General features: G+C 46.4%; 1 protein-coding gene across 1 annotated transcript in view; it reads left to right on the forward strand.

The window, feature by feature from the left end:
- Positions 1–12034, forward strand: part of LOC139054310 (cytochrome P450 3A27-like) — a 77114-nt gene extending 65080 nt beyond the window's left edge. Inside the window, exons 5-7 of the mRNA XM_070531129.1 lie at positions 6627–6752; positions 11255–11463; positions 12016–12034. Of these exons, the coding sequence (XP_070387230.1) occupies positions 6627–6752; positions 11255–11463; positions 12016–12034 (354 nt within the window). The remainder of the gene's footprint in view (positions 1–6626; positions 6753–11254; positions 11464–12015) is intronic.
- Positions 12035–20255: the final 8221 nt, after the last annotated feature.

A 20255-nucleotide genomic window follows, 5' to 3' on the forward strand; every position in this document is an offset into this window, starting at 1 on the left:
ACAGCCCTTCTAGTACGCGTCCCTTCTTGGTCCGCGTTCTAAAACGCTGTGCGTCCGCCGACTCTGGATCCCGAGTTAACGCGTCCAGAGTCAACAGCCAGAGTCAAAGCAGTGCGTTGACTCTGGATGTTGATCTGCAACGTTAGCCATTCGTCGTAACACTGTTCTTTAGCCACGGCCGCTCGATGGAACGCACAGGGTGTGTCTTTCATCTATTGGCCATGCCTTAACTCTCTCCGCCAAAAATGCAGGCATCGGAGATGGTTATATAGCATAGTGTACACTTATACCACATTACCATAAGACGTGTCGTAGGGCATTAACTTTGGTCATGACATGGTGTCGCAATATGATGCCATCTTACGGGCTAGAAATGTTCTTGGTCGGAATCACTGCTCTAATGTTCCTTCGAGTCCCCCCCCCCCCCTTTCCTTCCTCGTTTCCAAGAGAAAAGAAAAAAAAACGAATTGCCGCGATAGCACGCGTTCTTGTGGCGATTATGCCTCGGAAAGCACATTTACGTCATCAAATAAGTAGAACACATTTAACAATTGGACTGTACTTCTGTGCGCTTGAGAGAAACAGGTGTAATGAAACCTCAACGTCTTCAGCTAGATCCCCGTACGTCTATCTTAGTACGTTTTAAGCTATTCTCAGACACCTCAGCAACGCGTCCTTAAGCCATGGTTCCAATATACACGCTTCGGCGTGCAATTACAGCGATTTAGACTCATTAGAAGCAGCTATAGCAGGCCGGCACATCCACTCTAAGTTTATTCGAGGTTCACGGGCTATTCTGTGTGGCCACTTACCACATAGTCCTGTTTCGCTTTACAACCTTTTCTCTTGTTCGACATGCCCGCAAAAGAGAAGCTTTTATGCGAACGGCAAGCATTCGTTTGCGTAGTGATTCTATCGCACCAACCGGGTCACGACATGCCTACGGTTAGAGATTGTCACAAGGTACGCCTTGACGTAACCCCGGAGAATTTAGGGATAAATGTAATTTCTCTCCTCCGCAATATTTTCATAAATGGAGAAAAGGGTCATCGAATGTAGTCCTCATCGCGCAACGTTTAGAAAATGCAAAGCTCGACCATGGGCATTCTTCGCATATATAGGATTTTTAGGTTCAAGTATGTCGCGCGTGGTGTTGATTGGATCTCTCACGTGCACACGTGAAGTGGTCGCCGACGCGCAGGAGCTCATTTCGCAGCCTGAAGCTCCTTTTGACCCGACGCCCAAAGCGCACGATTCCCATAGAGAAACTAACCATACTTTCCACGGAATGCAGGAAGCGCTTCCGTGCAAATGGCATGGGCTAGTCGTTTAATACTTGCAGGTTCCACAATCAAACGCTTCAGACGGGACAAAAGAAGGTAGACGCAAGACAAGCGTTAAGACTATAACGTTTTCATTGATTTTGTCTACCTTCCCTTTCCCTTCCTCCAGCGCAGGGTAGCAAACCGGAGGCTTTCACTCTGGTTAGTCTTCCTGCCTTTCTCTCATTCGTATCTTTCTCTTGTGCACCTTCTTTTGTCCTAAATAATGTGTGTGCTCGTGGAACCTACACTTACAATGCAATACTGGTCTTGCTACTGTTACGTTTCGCCTACGACGCGCGGTAAAGCCAGCGCGGATGCAACGTACGCCGGAGCTTCGTTCCAAGCGGCGGACATTTTGGCCCGTTCGGAGCGGCCGCGACGCATTCCCGGCGAGCGCGTCCCGGCATGATCAGTGCCACGTGTCTTTGTGTGTGCGTGTGTGTGTGTGTGCCCACGCTTGTCAAAGCGCGGCAGCCGGGGAGAGGAGCTCCCCCAGTGTGAAGCGAGGAGGTCTGTCCGGCGCCGGCCCGGCTGATGCGTCACCTCCTTGTTCCAACGTGTCTTTCAGTCCGTCCGTCGCCGCTGTCACGTGGTGAAGTCCCGTGACCTTCCCTCTTGCTCTCAAGTCCGAGAGTATAAGAGCAGCTGCCCCGGACGCCAGGAGAGAGGCTCCGATTTCTACTGTTGAGTAACGTGCTCTCCCGTCTCTCTACTTCGGTCGACCTGACCGCCCGCTCTTTGCGATGCTAGAATAAACAAGTTGTTCTGTTAGCAGTCGCCTCATGCTTTGCTGGGACCTTCGGATGCTTCCAGTGTGCCCCAGGCCGCCAGGCCTACGCTACCCTTGGGGCTTGCGACCCAGTTGCAATAACGGGCGTCAGCACTGAGGTTCCAACAGCTGGTGGCCGCGCTGAGATTCCAACAGCCGGTGCCATCGGTGCGGTTCAAACATCTGGTTGCCAGCGGTGGGATCGCGACAACGGAGGCCAGCAGCGAAGAAATGCGGTTGACTGTATGCTGAGCAGCTCAACGACCATCCGGGAGCAGTGCAACGAGCCCTGTGTGATGACTGGTTGCCTGCAGCGGAACGACTGCGCTGAAATCTTGGCTGCGAGGTTTGGTGAGTGCGGGACTTTCTTCTTCTGAGTTTTGCCAGGCTTTTGTTAGTGTCAGAAACAGAGCTGGTAATTGTGGTTGTCGTTGCTGCCGGGTTAGTTGCGGCAAGACAATAGTAGGCAGTAGAGAAAGCAGCATTCAGAGCAGCCATGGATTTGAAGTCGTTGCGCAAACCGAAATTGTTGGAGCTTGCAAGAGAGTTGGGTCTGGATGTCTCAGACAAACTCAGAAAACCAGAACTGCTAAGGGTTATTCTTGAGTTAGGAGCTGAGGATGACGAGCTGTCGGAATGCCTTGAGACCATTGAGGAGAGGGAGACTGCAAAAAGACAGGAGCTTGAACGTAAAGAACAGAGAGAGAGAGATGAGCTTGAACGAAAAGAACGAAAAGAGAAAGAAAAAGAAGAGCGCGATCACGCTTTGGAAATGAAGCGTCTCGAGGTAGAGATGGAACGCGCTCGTAATGGAAGTCAGGCACACGGTGCAGGAGAACGAGTATTGTTTAAAATGACTGACCTGATGCGGCCGTTTAAGCTTGGAGAGGACATTGGTTTGTTCCTGGTTAACTTTGAGCGAACGTGCGAGAAGCAGGGGTTCTCTCGGGAAACGTGGCCACAGCGCTTGCTCACTTTGTTACCCGGCGAGGCGGCCGACGTAGTCGCTCGCTTGGAGAGAGAGGAGGCAGAGGATTTCGACAAAGTGAAATCGAGTCTGCTAAAAAAGTACAGGCTGTCCGCGGAGGCGTTCCGTCGGAAGTTTCGAGAAAATGAGAAAGGCAAAAGTGAGTCATATACAGAGTTTGCCTACAGGCTAATGTCAAACATGCAGGAGTGGCTCAAAGAAGAGAAAGCGTTTGGTGACCACGAGAAAGTTCTGCAGTGTTTCGGGCTAGAACAGTTTTATAGTCGGTTACCTGAGAACGTGCGGTACTGGGTCTTGGATAGGCCAGACGTTAGTACGGTGGCTAGAGCCGCTGAGCTAGCCGAAGAGTTTGTGACGCGTCGGGCTCGCGGAGCTAAGGACGGTCAAAAGGGTGAATTTGGCTCCAAGTTTGAGAGGCCGAAGTTCACGCCCATGAGAGCAAAGGGGGACACACGTAGTGCGGATGCGAGTGAAAGCATTCCGACCGAACGTAAGGAGACGGCGGCAGCCGAAGCCGAACGCAGAAAGCGGTTCGAGACGAGGCAAGCGCGCGTGTGTTATACGTGCCAGAAGCCGGGTCACTTTTCGGCGCAGTGTCCGGAAACAAAAACAAAAGTCGTGTTTTTGTCGTTATGCAGCACTGACGAGAACATGAAGCTTCTCGAGCCTTACATGCGAGACCTCCTCGTGAACGGGAAAGAGTGCCGAGTGCTTCGCGATTCCGCAGCTACGATGGATGTAGTTCACCCTTCTTACGTAGAACCCGATATGTTCACGGGCGAGTGCGCATGGATCAAGCAAGCAGTGGAAGCTCACAGCGTGTGTCTGCCCGTAGCAAAAGTGCTTATTGAAGGTCCTTTCGGAGCACTTGAGACGGAGGCGGCAGTGTCATCTATGCTGCCCCCCCAGTACCCGTACCTATTTTCGAACAGGTCCGATCACCTCCTGCGCGAGAAGGGGCTTTTGTTTGGTGAGGCTAGCGTTCAGGCCTTAACCAGATCGAAGGTTCGGGAGCTCGCTGCAAAGGCGGTAGTTGCGGGGCCGACGTTGTCGAACAATGAGAAAGGGTCAGAGGCGCAGCAAGCTGATATTCAGATCACGCCCGAGCTGAATAAAACTGAGCCTGTAGCGTTGAAGGCACCAGATACTGGAGAGGAAATTCCCGATGCGGGAAAGTTAGAAGAGCTATCTGCAGATTTGCTCGTCGCGCCTACGTCAGACGGACTTAATAGGTTGCTAAAAGTCAGCCGGTCGGCTTTGATAGCCGAGCAAAAGAAGGATGGCAGCCTAGCAAACATACGCTGCATTGTCAAGGAAGGTGTCGCCAAGAAAAATGCTCGCTTTGTGGAAAGAGGTGGGGTCCTGTACCGGAAGTATATAGACCGCAGAGGAGTGGAGTTCGATCAGCTGATCGTGCCTCAGTGCTATCGTCAGGATCTGTTGCGCTTGTCGCATGGGGGTTCGTGGTCCGGACACCTAGGAGTTAAGAAAACTAAGGACCGTCTCTTGCAAGAGTACTATTGGCCAGGGTGTTTTCGGGACGCAGACCACTTTGTGAAGACATGTGACACCTGTCAGCGGGTGGGCAAACCAGGGGACAAATCGAGGGCGCCGTTGAAGTTGGTACCTATCATTACGGAGCCTTTTAGACGGCTCGTTATTGATACAGTGGGACCTCTGCCGGTAACAGCCACGGGGTACAGACACATTTTGACTGTGATCTGCCCAGCGACAAAGTTCCCTGAAGCAGTGCCGCTTAAAGAACTCAGCTCAGTTGAGATAGTCAATGCACTACTGTCCATATTTGTGCGAGTTGGTTTTCCTGCGGAAATCCAATCAGATCAGGGCACCGTGTTAACTAGCGCTTTGACGACAGCTTTTCTCGAAAGGTGTGGGGTAAAGCTGTTACATAGCTCAGTGTACCACCCACAGTTGAATTCCGTTGAGAAGCTCCACTCCGTCGTGAAGCGCGTGTGGAGAGCATTGTGGTTTGAACAGCAAACTGACTGGGAGCTGTTTCTGCCTGGGGTGACGTTTGCATGGAGGACCGCGCCGCATGCGGCTACGGGGTTTTCGCCAGCTGAGCTAGTGTACGGTCGCTCGCTACGATCTCCGCTTCGCATGTTTCGAAACGGATCACTGCCCTCTCCAATGGCTGCAGACTATCTCTTTCACAAATGGCCGCCTCCTGCGCTGGAGCCTCGCTTTGCAATAACATTCCTTTGAGGTGCGTTACAAAAAGGGGAGTCTCAACGGTAACGCCGATGGCTTAAGTCGAAGCCCCTAACGTGGGAATCAGCCTCAAAATTGTTTGTTATTGATGTTTTTCTTCCTGAGGCAGGATTTTTAACATATTGCTTTTGTGTAGTGTTTCAAAGTGATGATGTGCTTTCTAGTGCAATTCTCCAATTTGTGGACGCGTTCTGAGTGCTGCTAGACTACTGTAAGGAACTAGGCAGTAGTATTAAAGGGGAAAGAGCCTGGCATGGCTTAGTGAGGGTTGTGCCGTGCTTGCTGACTGAGCGGCTGAGTTTCGGCGTAGTTCTAACGCTTGCTGGGAACGAGAGAAAAATGAAAACTCTCCCGAAGTCACTTTGCAGTGTCCTCTGTGAACCTGAACGTGAGAACGAGGCCTTCTCGGTGCGCTGCGCTCAAGAAACGCCGAGGGACGACCGACTTCGGTAATGAGCATCATTGAGCGACATCCCTCCGGACAGCGGATGCAGTCCCCTGACCATCGGGATCTCCCTCCCCCGGCGGGGCGGTCTGTTACGTTTCGCCTACGACGCGCGGTAAAGCCAGCGCGGATGCAACGTACGCCGGAGCTTCGTTCCAAGCGGCGGACATTTTGGCCCGTTCGGAGCGGCCGCGACGCATTCCCGGCGAGCGCGTCCCGGCATGATCAGTGCCACGTGTCTTTGTGTGTGCGTGTGTGTGTGTGTGCCCACGCTTGTCAAAGCGCGGCAGCCGGGGAGAGGAGCTCCCCCAGTGTGAAGCGAGGAGGTCTGTCCGGCGCCGGCCCGGCTGATGCGTCACCTCCTTGTTCCAACGTGTCTTTCAGTCCGTCCGTCGCCGCTGTCACGTGGTGAAGTCCCGTGACCTTCCCTCTTGCTCTCAAGTCCGAGAGTATAAGAGCAGCTGCCCCGGACGCCAGGAGAGAGGCTCCGATTTCTACTGTTGAGTAACGTGCTCTCCCGTCTCTCTACTTCGGTCGACCTGACCGCCCGCTCTTTGCGATGCTAGAATAAACAAGTTGTTCTGTTAGCAGTCGCCTCATGCTTTGCTGGGACCTTCGGATGCTTCCAGTGTGCCCCAGGCCGCCAGGCCTACGCTACCCTTGGGGCTTGCGACCCAGTTGCAATAACGGGCGTCAGCACTGAGGTTCCAACAGCTGGTGGCCGCGCTGAGATTCCAACAGCCGGTGCCATCGGTGCGGTTCAAATACTACGGAATATTTCAGGCTGGTCGTTTTTTGTTGCATACAGCAGCCACTGCGCGAAAAAAGAAAGCACCGCTAAATTAAAGCATGTGTGCCTGTTTACAGAACATCCTGAGCGTCTTGCCTGCACCCGTAAATCCGGAAGCGCTGGTGTTCATGGCACCCGCCCACCGCTGGAGGTACCTGAGAAAAGCAATCAGTCCAGCGTTCACAACGAGCAAACTGGCGCAGGTACGTGTCGCGCGCCAGCACTTACCGCGCTTCTCTCTCTCTTTCTCTCTCTCTCTCTCTCTGTGTGTGTGTGTGTGTGTGTGTGTGTGTTTCTGTGTGTGTGTGTGTGTGTGCGTGTGTGTGTGCGTGCGTGCGTGTGTGCGTGTGTGTGTGTGTGTGTGTGTGTGTATGTGTGTGTGTGTGTGTGTGCGTGTGTGTGCGTGTGTGCGCGTGTGTGTGCGTGTGTGTGCGTGTGTGTGTGCGTGCGTGTGCGTGCGTGTGTGTGCGTGTGCGTGCGTGTGTGTGTGTTTAAAGCGAAGCTTTTGCTTGCGAGCCTCGCCGGGTTTCGTGACCATGAGTGCGACGGCCTGGCTATTTCTTTGCGGAATAGGCCAACCAATCACAGCGCAGTACGCGAGCCGTGCGCGCCGCTCTGTTCCTTGCCGCACCACCAGATCGCGCTCGCCTCCGTGCATCCGTGAGAATAGAGGAGAGGCACCTAGTGGTGATAATGGACGGAGTGATGTATGTTTTACAGCAAGGACGGGGGACAGGGATAGTTAAACAACTAGCCAAAGGGGTTACTAACCTGCAGAATGTTTCAAAGGCTATAAAAATCCCACTGGGCAAGGTGCTAGAGGTGGAAAGGTACGGTTATGCAACTGAAAGGGCAGTAGTTGCTGTAAACAGGGAAACTTGGACGCGCGATGTGCACCGGGAAGGCCTTGAAGGCGCTTTGGCGCATGACGGCATACATTTTAGCGATAGTCTAGCAACACCGGTTGGACGTCGATTCGCAGCACAGGCCGTAGCTGCATTTAGGTGGGCCCCAGGCAATCAGGAAGGAAGATTAAGTATTGGATGTAGCGACGTACCAAGCAAATGGCAGGATTCGATCCCAAGGACTTTGGAAAAGACGCAAGAAAGGTAAAAAATTGAGACGGTAAGATTTGTCACATAAACACACACGATGGTCGGAAGCAGGAAAATGGCTTGAAATTCAAACGCGGCTGAATGCTGAAGATATTAGCGTGTACGCCTTCACCGAAATGCATGTGCGACCTTTGGAGCAGCCGTGTGTTACTAACAAGTTTATAATGTAGGGCTACAACACATTCTCTGGGACAACGTTCTGGGAATGTAAGGAACTGGAAGGCATTATGCAGCAGGAGAAAAGGCAGACACGGCAAAATAATTGTTGGATCGGAAAGAGAAAACCATGAAAGTGCTGGCACAAGGAACATAAGAAAGCTTTAGAAGAGCACAAGTAGGCATCTAGGGATCATCGAGAAGTCAAAAAGTTGGGATTACACGAAGTGGTGCTCCATAGATGGAGCAAAATAAATACCGAGCAAACGTAAAGGTGGTGAGTGAAGCTGGTGCAAGATAAAATTAAATGCGCAAGTAAAGGTTGCGTGCATGGCATTTGCAAAAGAGACAGAGGGGCACCAAAAACATTCTGGAACCACGTAAGAACACTCGGTGCCCCATATAAGCAAACGCAAACAGTTGCGAAGGATGAAGACGGTAGCATATTCGAAGGAGACGCTGGGTTGCGGTACGCCAGGAAGCACATTTCACACCCAAATAGATCCGACAACAACAGGGAAGCCTGAGAGTTCAAAATTTTAGCATAGAAATCTCTTAGTAGAAATAACCAGATGTCCCTAGTCACCCCGCCGCAGGACCCGATGAAGTGTCAATACAGCTTAATCCATCACCTCGGCCCAAAGAGCAAGGCACTGCTGACTAGCGCCATTGAGCAAGTGATTAGAACAAAGAAACTTCCCGTTGGATGCAACGGGAAGGCAAGATGAACCTCATGTACGAAGGCAAAGGTGACAAGGATGAGGTAAGCTGGTACAGGGCAATTACAGTATAACGTCGGGGATATATGCAAGGTGTCCCATGTAAGTTGACCCAAATGTTAAAGATATTAAAATGGCGCGTAGCTAGACAGAACCAAGTTAGTGTTATTTGCTTTAGCTTGGAGGTACTGAGATAATTTTATTTTCATGGCCCCTATTTATTAAATTAGTCTTAATTGATTATTCAACTTCTCAAATATTACATTTAGATAAAAAATTGCAATGACAAAATTGTACAGCAACACGAACAACTTCCGATACAGCTTTATGTTGCTCAGTACGTGCTACATAGAAGTGTTTTTCCGAATGTGAAAGAGGCCCGAAAATACACGCAAAATTGACACGCGACTGGCCGCTCGAGGCACTTTGAGTGTATTCCCGGGCTTTTTTCTCGCAAGGAAAAACACTGTTATGTAGCACGTATCAAGCAACAGAAAGCTGTATCAGGAGTTTTTAATGTTGCTCTACAATTTTCCCATTGACACGTTCATATAATTTTAATATTTGAGAAGTTGAATAAATAATTAAGTCTAATTATCTAATTAGGCGGAATGAAAAAAAAACAATTCGAGCATCTCCACGTGACGACAAATACCTTTACCTTTGTTTTGACCAGCTACGTGGCATTTGCATATTTGCCGCGGTACAAGGTAGGTACCGTAATCTTTAGGAAGAGAAAAATAATAATGAAGAGCTGTATACAAGAGTGCTAGAGTGAAAAGTATGTATAGCACACCTGAGCAAATCAAGCAGGCTAGGGGACTATTTGTCACCAACCCGTTTGAATCTGAGCGAAGAGGCAGTACTAGAGCACCGTCCCCACCGATGATCGGCTCAGAAGGCAATGGAGGCACTTTTGTGCTTTCTCAGAACGTCTGGTTTGGGCGAGCGGCTTTAACTCAAGTATTTTCCGTACACGTCTCTACACCTTCTCTCTCCCTTCTCTCTCTTCCCCTTCTCCCCCCATCGTTGGGTAGCCAAGCAGACTCTTGACTGGTTAATATCCCTGCTTTCCTATGTTCCCCTCTCTCACCCCTTTCAAAACGATTGCCAATGAGTCATCTTCAACGTCGTCATCTTTCGCGGCAGTGGCGATGCCACCCGTGCGGGAGTAACAGAAAAAATTGCCAGAAAGCTCGCCTTCCCCCATCCCCAGCTGCACGGCAATGAAGAAATAAACGCATCTTGCGGATAGCATGGTTTGGAATGGTGCTACGTACCTATGTGCACGCTGCCTCTGAAACTATGGAGCCTTTATCGTAAAGTTCTTTTTTTTTTCTAAACTTTGATATTCCAATTCGGCATGAGCCCTCCATGGTTGGTCGAACAATTTTCTAGCCAACCCCACTTCACCTGTCGGTCACGCGACGTCACGAAAACCGCGAAAGCGCCCCATCTGATATATGTGCACTCTGATTATGCATAATTGGACCAAACGAAAGAAAGTTGTTTATTTCTGATCCAGCGCCTTTTCCCGACGTTAGTCCTCCGCTATTGGTCAAAAGCTTGCGGGCTGCGCCCACTTCACCTGTCGGTCACTCGACGTCAGAAAACCGCGAAAACTCACTCTGTCAAAGTGACGCGTGCGCGTTAAAATATGCGTTCGTATGCCGAACAAAGCTGAATTTTATCTGGATATGCGGAGACTGCCACATTCCGAAAGTAATAGAAGATGGATGCCTGCAGATCGCTCTTGCACTGGCTAATCGTAGCTCCGCTGTATGTAGATTCTAACTCGTTGCATGTGCTGCTTTTTCTTTATAGCGGAGCTTTGTTTGCCTCGTTCTAGGCACTTTGCAGTAGATAGGTTCCCGTATCGCTTTCCTTCGCGGTCATCTTCATGAAAAAGAAATGCGTGACCGATGGTCGGATTGAACCTCTCTCTTAGTGCGCAGCATCCGGATGCTCGAACTGTGCAATTGTGCCCTATAGGGAACCTACTGAAACATTGGCCTAACGCTTAAAGCATGGAGCCGCTGTTCGGGTACATGCTACAATTGCACGCTTACTTCTGTCATGTATAGGACGTACAGGAACATCCACCGCAGCGTTGTATGCCGAAAGGCATACACACACTGCAAGTGGCGGAAATAAATATTAAAAAAAGACCACACGTTAACAATTACGGCGCTGCCGACACTTTACACGAGCAGCTAAGTGAAATATGTTTCGCTCTTACAGAATGCATCCCCTCTCGCAGAACGCCCGAGTGTCCGTGTAACGCGACTATCGAAAAAAAAAAGAATGATAAAGTACCATTGAATAAATTATTTTACACAAACCCCGAGCCACAGCCTTCAGTTTCAGGTAAACAAGCTTCACAAATGCGCAAATACGAATACGGCATATTTTATAACGAACACAAGGCGACCTCCGAAACGAACATTGCCGCATTAATTCCTGGACGACGTTGTGATAACGAAGTGGTTGTGTTTAGCGTGTTGTCCCGGAAGCATGTAAAAAAAAAAAACCTTCAGGTTCGCATGCATATATTCAGTACCTTAGTCTTATAGATACAAAAAAGAGCAGGTAATAGATAAACGTCTCTTTTTTGTTGAATAAGTTTAATGAAAGCTCTCTCGCGCGAAGGAGGAAGTCTGGAAGAAATGCTAATTAGCTAATAAACATATTAACATTTTATCTAACTTATCACAGGCGTTCAAGGTCTTTGAAACCAGCAGCGAGGTACTGGCGGACATTGTCGGAAAGCAAAGCCTTGAGGACAGATCAGTGGACGCAAGTCTGCTTTTGCGGCGGTACTCCTTGGACACGATTCTCAAGGCCGGCTTCGGCGTCGACATGGGCGTGCAGAGAGCCGAACCTGGTGGGTTTTGGGACAAGCTCGCCGCTGAAAATGCCCGACTGTTGGCTTCACTGGGGATGCAAGGAGTCACCCTAATAGCAAGTACGACAAAGTTTCTGAGAACATGTATGTATTATTTAGAATATACAAACACGCCGCGAAAAAGAAGCACTTTTGTATGATGCATTGACGAGTAGAGAGTTCTCGTCAAACCTGCAATTTAAGTGGTTTTTGATTCAGTGCCTCAAATTGAACATTCTAGCTTCCAAAAGTGGGTTTCGATTTCGCTACAGCAAAATCCGATAATTCGTGGACTTGGTATCTCCAACGAATAGGCCTAAGGTAGTGCCTATAACAACAATGAAGCTCTGTGCGAGTGCCAGAAGATAGTTTTCTGTCTTTCGTTTTGTAAATATGCCCACGATTGTGGTGGCACTTTCGTTATCGGGGTCTAATGCTATCACGAAGTGACTACCAAGTACATTATAGTTGTTCACTTTGTGTAAAAACAGGAATTTGTTCAAGCATTGTTGTTCTTCACGCGTTTTCAAAACCATCTTTTCAATATAAAATGCCGCCTGAAACGTTGTCATACCATTTGACGGTCTTCTAGAATGCTGGACAATAATTGATGCAGTAGTACATGATGAACCTCATATCTGTAGATACAGTACGCCAGATAAGCTGTTTTCCTTCCTTCAGATTGTCTGCCAGAAATTCAAGCAATTTTTCTGTGGCTGGCCACAGTTACTGCATGGTGCACGGATAAGTTTATCGCTTTAGTCAAGGATATGGTGAACCCAGTCATTGAGCGACGCCTGCAGATCAAGCAGGTGAGAGCGCCCTTTATTTCATATTTTCTTTACGCTTATTGTGGCTGAAAATAAGCAAATAAATAACAATGTGGTCGTTTTGATACTACATTGGTTACATATTTGGGGTAGTCGATATCACGGCAATTATTGAGGGGATAGTTAGCACTGAAAACAAAGTTGTTTATGACTCAATACTTCAGTGTAGCGTGGTAATACCAAGCAGACGGGAGGCTATCCACAAATATTTCATGTATCCCAGGTTAATTGTGCCAGAATGTAAAAATATGTGACGATGACGTAGCTGCACAGAAACAAGTTGGTGTTGTTTGCCGTCGCTTGCAGTAGACCAGACTACTCCTTGTGTTTCCTCTACTTGCATAATTACTTATTGTTATTCAATGAACTTCTCAAATATTGAAAGCTAAAATTTGCAATGAAAAAGTTGTTGACCATCCAGAAATATGCCCGATCCGGGGTTCTGTTGCTCAATACGTGCTACATAAAAGTACACAAATTCACAGTGCTACATAAATACAGGCTACAACTACACACACACAAACAAACAAAAACTAATAGGTGAAATAAAAAAAGAATAGTCGCCCTTGTCAAAGCAACGGCCAACAACATTTCCAAGGTTCCGCCCAGCTACATGGCATTTACATATATTTTTTTTTTTATTTTGGCAGAAGTTACTTGCGGCACCTGCTGTTTGCAAACAGGGACGCCTAGCTGATTAAAACGAAACATTGAGTGCTAACTCAGAAATCGTCCTCCTCTTTTCAGCTTAAGAATTCTACGCGTGTGGGTACGGCGAGGACAACATCATGTCCATAAGGGTAGAAGTTATGGCGCTGTAGAATGTGTTCTTGGAGAAAAGGGATCGCTGAGGAGAGATCAAAGAACCGAGGAGTCAGCATGTAAGCGTTGCAGGTGGCCGATAGGTGAGCGGCGCGAAAGGTTGTGGAGGTATACTGCTCGTTGATGCGAGTGAACACAAATGCAATGCTATATAGGGTGCCCTATCTAACTTTATCCATGCTGCTCGGCGAAGAAAAAAAAGATTAAAATAAATGATGCAAGATGCGATTGTAGTACCTACGGTGTTCGGTCGTCGGACCACTGACGATCGAACCCGGTATATCTGATAGTTGTAACTTGCAGCATGTTTTTAAATATTTTTTTCCTTTAAACTCCTCGGCTAACGTATGCTGCCACACAAGGTATGTTGTGACCAACATGAATTCTGATCAATGTGGTTAACAGCTGAAGCTGTATAAACTTTCACAATAAATATTGCAGATTTACGTCAAAAGGTAATTGTGATGGTAGGCTCAGTTGTAAAGAACGCTTTTGATACTGTTTTTAACAGCGATTTGGTGATAGAAGTACATAGATTTCTAGACATGTCAACTTTCTAATTTCTTACAAGCTGTCCTTAAGATGGCCGACGCCGTGCGGTTCGAATGACCTCGTGACCTCATCTCAAACCATTCTTCCATGCACTTGAGTTGCTCAGCGTCTTGCGTGTTGAATCTCTTTTTTGCCCATTGAGGGCTTCTGACTTTTCCTGGGCCTTTCTGCGTTGCGACGTTGGCATGTATGTAGAGGATACTGCACTATTATTTGTTATCGAGAGCATTACAGATCTGGATCTTTTGGGGAATAAGGAATTGAATATATGGGTTCTCTCATGGTTTGTAAAAACTTTACGAACAATTAGGTTCATAAAGATGATTAGCGTTTTCTGCCCGTTAAATAGAAGCAGGTGAACGACGAAAGTCTCTACACAAGGTTCCAAAATACGTAATTGCGTTGAGCAGTTCAAATGAAGCCTCTAAAGATCACGTTCGGGCCACTCATGAACTGGCTGAAATAATACCCTCCAAACAAGCACACGAACATCACATTTTACTGCAAGTGCCTGAATCTATAGACACAAATTTTACACGCTCTTCATTTCACACTCATGTTTATCACTTCAATAACAGCATAGTGTTCGTGAGGCAGCCCATATAATACACATAGAAATATGAAACAAAACGTCAGTAACTGAACATTTTACTGCACGCACAAAAGGAAATGCCGTGAAAATGATGTACATAAAAAGAGTCTTTCGATAAAAAAATAACAATGTCCTTCTGTGACCATTCAAATAGGTTAGTTTACAAGCGTAATATTTATTAAACATTTAAAGCATCCCAAATAATTATCATTAGAAATAGTTGGGAGGATACATTCTAAAAATTCTGCTAGCTTTTATCTGCATTTATATTAAAATGTCAACAGGTGCTTTGGTTGTTCACGAACTGTCCACTGTTTTCATTCAATACATCATCCTTACATACTTAGCTTTACACACGTGCATATAACGCGTAGGTCTTTTTATTGTCACATTTCAATTTTGCATTTAAAGAAGCATATACATTTCTTTTTCGTTTCGTTCGAAATCATAAAATACAGGCAAGAGATACAGCCGTCGCTGCCGAGCGAGAATTATTTTTTCCAGTGACTTCCAGCAACGCAATAAAGGCGGTTGTTTTGACATGGACCACCAAATACGATACGTGTGCCTGCATGCTCGAACATTCGCAGTTGTGACAGAATTTCATCGCTATTGCAATCTGCATAAATTCCGTAGCACACTGCTTGCGAACGATGAATATTTCAGCTCATACTTATTTACTAGGGGTGTGCGAATATTGAAATTTTCGAATACGAATCGAATACGAATAAGGCGAAAAACTGTCTTCGAATATCGAATCGAATATCGAATATATGTGTAGTATTAAAAAATTGCAAAACGAGGTAACAATAGCTTTATTACCCTTTTAAAAATAATATTGCATTTTACGAGGCTGCTTCAGGTTGAAGAGGCACTCATTATTGGCAATGCACTCAGGTAATGTCAGGTAATGCTCTGTCAGGTAAACGCTTGTTACAGATTATCGCGAAGGAAAATTGACTGCTCAACATGTTCAGAAAGTAAGGACTCTCTATGCACTGTGACAACATTTGTCCAGGTAACATTTTCTAGGTGCATATTTTATTGCGCATACTTACAAAGCCCGAAATTACATCATATATTGTTATGAAAGAGCCCTGGAATAAAGCTTGGTAAAAAAAAAATGAAACTGATCATGTCTCACGGGCCTGATGCAGATAGACTGGAACAGAGCGTACACATTCATAGTAAGGTTCGTTACAGCACTTAAGATCACAGTGCTGTAACGCTGTGTCGTCGTTTTGTACCTTCTTTTGTCCCTGTTTTGTGTTGCGCTGTAACGAACCTTACTATGAATCCCAATAAACTGGCCCAACTTGCCATCTTGATGCAGAGCATACAGATAATGAGCGGATCATGTGAATTTCTCAGTGAATAAACATGTTCTTAGGAGAATGTGGAGCAAGCATATAATTCGTTAATTGCCAAATTATTCAGTCTGTCCGAATATTCGCCGTTTCAACCATTATTCGGCCGTCCTCGAATATTCGGGAACTTACGAATATGCAATGCTCGAATCGAATACGCTTCGAATAAGGAAAATATTCGATTCGTATTCGAAATTTCGAATATTCGCACACCCCTATTATTTACGAATCCATTTCAATTCTCTAATCTCAGAAGCTATTTGGAAGCAGGAAGAATACTACGAAACAATATATGTTACTCAGTGCGATAAGAAAGCTCTGCGGAAGCGCATCAGTCGAATGAAAATATGCGACAGTAGTACAAAGAATCGCATGCCAGGATCTTGATCAGCAGTATTGATAAGGGTGAAGGTGCAGCGATAAGATGACGCACGACAGCACCACGCTTTTATGTTGAGATCTTTTTGAGTTGTTAGCCGTACACCAATATCACGATTATTCTCAGTTCGTGTCTGGGTGCACATATCTCTAGCACACTATTAGCCCCGAGAAAGAGGAATGGCGCCCTCTCGCGAGTGACGTCACGGCCAGGACGCCGCTCGCTCCGGCTCGCTCGGCTGCCGCGCGCGCTCGTTCCCTTCGTGTATGCTTGGGGTATAGGTGGCTCGAGCCGTACGTATTGAAGAATAAGTCGGCTTCTTTCAGCTGCAATACCTTAACCACAGTTTCTTCTTCAAAAGCGTGTGAGTCGAGAAACTTTGCGACTTGGATATCGCAAGCTAAGTAGCGTTAAAGGGGTCTACAAGTTTTTGCAATGCATATACGCGCCGTGTCTATCGGTAAATTTTGACTAAAAAAAGAATATCTGCAAATTCAACGCGCGAAGTTGTGTATGATGCTTCGCTAAACACTTAACATTCCTTTAGTATTTAGCTATGAGAGGTATTGCATTTTACGTGGAAGAAAAATTTGGTAATTGGCGTCAACATGTTATCCGATGTTAGAAAGACACTGCCCAGCGAAGCTGTCATCATGATTCCTATTACTCTGGTGTGTTGTTCTATTCAAATATGGCCATTCATTAATGCGTAAAAAAATAGTTAGGCGCGCATTTCTTATGAAAATGTTTGCTGCTACTTTCATCCCCCTCTGAAACAGGCCTCCAAAAAACGAATTGCTCATGGCTGCTAACACGACGGCGTGTCATGTAGAGTATTTACATAGTTAAATCACAAACACCATAGTAGCAATCACCTGAGAGAAAAGTTTCGTTGTTTAGATCGACAGCCATTCAATTGAAAGTGATGAAATGTATCATAGTGGCCCTCAGTAGCCTTTATCGACAATATGGCACACCCCTGATCACGTAACGGTAGCAATCGACTGTCCGTATGGCGAGGCACGCTATGTTCGCGAAACCCATCAGTTCACTTCAACTTCGAATTAAAACCATAAAGCATTTTTTACAGCGCCAACTGGAATGACTAAAGTATTCTCGAGCTACTACTACGCAGCTTAGATTGCCTACAAAAGGAAAATTCAAGCACCTTTTGTCTCACCATGTCTCGATCCAGCGTTATTTAATTACACAAACGGATAACTATTCGCTTCGTCGGTACTTAAAAGAGAACCTTGCAGGCTAATTTAAGTTTGCTCCAATCCAATCGCAAACATTCATAAAGAAAGCACTACAAGCCTTGCATATACTTTCACTTGATTTCTGACCCTCCACAGGGGGAATTTCGATATCTTCAATATGTCCCATACTACTAGTCATTGACGCTTCGACTGCTTTGTGGCTGCAGCTATGTGGTCCAGCAGGCATACTTCACTAAAAAAATTGGGCCGAGCAGCCTGTGTCAGTTTGCCAAACAGATTCGTCATGTATATTCCTCAAGCAACAAGCACCAGTAAATTTCTCATTTATTAATTTCCATTTACACACACACATGTACAGAGGAGTGGTAAATGGAGGTGGATGAGGGAAAAAAGCCGCACAGACGCGGCTTGAGATAATCTCACCCTCTTAGGTACAATATGGCTGCATGGGGTAACACATCAAGCGCCATATAAATTACATTTATATAGTGGCCATAAAACATTGCAGTTATACAATATATGAAAGCACAGTGAAATATTTCCACGATAACAATGCAAAACACACTGCGGCATTGAAATAAATAAATGATATACACTTGGTAACATAGACAAAAAAGAGGAACATAACATGCATTATTAATCATTAACAAACGCGCTCTAAAGAGGTGAGTTGAACGTGTAGCACGGAAAAGGGAATATATATTGATACATTCCTATTTGTACTCTGTAAATAGCTGTAAGCCTTCATTACCTTAACTTCAAATTTCCGCCGCTTAAAAAAAAATAAACACGTGAAGAACCACCTAATGTTGATAAGCAGTTAAAGAAGCAAGTGAGGCGTGTAGAATCTAAGTTCCAGTATTAGTTAAGTCACCGTGCTACTGCCGAGCGTTTCTGTGAGGAAATGCAAAAATTCGATATTATACCATGAACTACTCGTCGTGAGCAAACCTGTTTTAGCGGAATAAAATCAACGTAACTGCTGTAGAAGTCATATATAGCCAGCTTTGTGACATACTTGATGCACCGCGGCAGGTATGGTATCATAACTGGATTCCTATAGGCTATGCTTTTGCGATGGTCTATCCGCGTATGAAAAACCCGCAATGGGCTGGTCTGCGTCGCTTCGGCTGGCACTGTAGCGTTGCCTTCGAGAGCTGCATTGTTGTCTAAGAAATTAGCTCTTTGAATAAATGTTCGCAAAGGAAGACGTCATAAAAATATATTTGAGACGACCACCATAAGTATACAAGCAGAGAGAACGAGGGTGAACAAACGAAAACACCGCAGAAAGCGCCCGGACAACGCCCGAACTGTAGCAGACGACAGGCGCGAGTCCGTGCCCTGACGTCACGCGAGCGGCGCTCGCAGCGCCGCTCGTGTTCGTTCTCGGGGCTAATAGGCCACCATGTATTAGGCATGAAATGCTTTTAGCTCCCCCCATTGTCGGCGACCTTCAAGTGACCTTGAGCCAAAAGCCAAAATCGTTACCCGGGCAATCAAATCAGAACATCCGGGAAAGTTGCGAGAAAACAACGAGAACATCCGGGCGACTAGTCAAAAGAAGAAAATGTGGTCTCTTGCCCCCAACCCTTTCTACAGGACCACATTGCATACGCTAGTTACTGCCCAAACAAGTCACAAAATCTCGTGCTTCCGAGTTCTTCCTAATGTCTGTTCGCACTATCACACAAGCTGTCACTTCTATTCGCTGACGTTTTATTTGCCATTTCCGATAGCGATGGTCAAAAGGCAGATACAGGGCACCATATACTTCATTGCCATCTTTTGGGGTTGAAAGAGGGTTGTGTGTGCTCTTTTGAGTGCCAACGGTCCGTGAGTTCTGCGGCGCGGGTTTTTGCGTCGCCGCGAGAGATGGAGCTATGCTGCGTGGAACCTTAGGGCCATTTTCGTCCCTAGCTGGGATGTGCGCTCTGTCTATCTGTCGTCTTTCGCTGCCTGTCGTGCCACCTCCAACCGGTTTTCTTCTATCTGAGCAGGGTCCATATGGACCTGTGCACAGTATGGCGCGGTACGGTGTAGTGGTGGGCCATTGCGAGCAAGCACTACACCCATGTTAAGATTGCGGGTAGTATCACCTCCAACCAATCTTCTTGGCGGGTTGCCATTTCATTTTTCATGCTTACATCTACTCTCGATTACGGGAGATCCAACAGTTTTTTATATTTCTTTTCTTTCAGAACAAGGCTGGCGACATCCTCCAGTTACTCCTTAAGATCGAAGACGTGAATGCTGCTACAGGTATGTTTCTAGTTCTATCTAAACCTAGCTGCTTTGATTGCAGCATGCGAGTTTTTTTTCTTCGTGTAGTATGTTTTGTTGTTTTCCTTAATAACGATGCTTTCCGTGTGAGGTGTACATATTCGTTTACAAATTCCGTTTCAATGCCAGAATAACTCATCGACGTTCGAAACATTTGTTTAGACATGGACCTGAAGTTTATGTGGTGACTGAGTCCGACAGAAAGGAACGCCGTCGCTTACCCTAAATCATAAATATAACATAGTAAATCATGTTTCTTTTCCCAACGCGACAGCTTGTTTTAGACAAGATGTTCACTAGAGTGCAAATGTCGTAACTGGAAAAAAAGATTTCGGATACCTTAGTCATTCGAAAGTTCTCTTCAGCGTTCACGTTAACCTAACCATACTAAATATTCCATGCAGGCAAACCTCGGGTAGCACGCGATTGTCTGTGAACATGTTGCAACAAAATGAAGCTAGGTATCGAGATTAATCACAGGACTCATACATTTATCGTAAATGGCACTGTGAGGTTATTCAGCAGCTTTTCATTTTTTCGTACTAAACATTTGTTGACCATGAAATTATATGGGAAAAGTAAACCACCGTGGGGTTGTCAAATGAAGTATCTTTCTTCTTTTACTTCTTTTCTTCGGAGAATACACAGGAATGTAAAAGGTTAATCAGCACGCTTATTGTTGCGTTCTTTGCAATTTCTTGACCTTTGGGGCCCATCGTAGGGTCAAGTTTTTTTGGTGGCCTCAAGTGGAATATTAATTTGAAACCATGATATACGCGCAAGCTAT

The sequence above is a fragment of the Dermacentor albipictus genome, chromosome 1, assembly GCF_038994185.2.
Source record: "Dermacentor albipictus isolate Rhodes 1998 colony chromosome 1, USDA_Dalb.pri_finalv2, whole genome shotgun sequence".
NCBI classification, from domain to species: Eukaryota; Metazoa; Arthropoda; class Arachnida; order Ixodida; family Ixodidae; genus Dermacentor; species Dermacentor albipictus.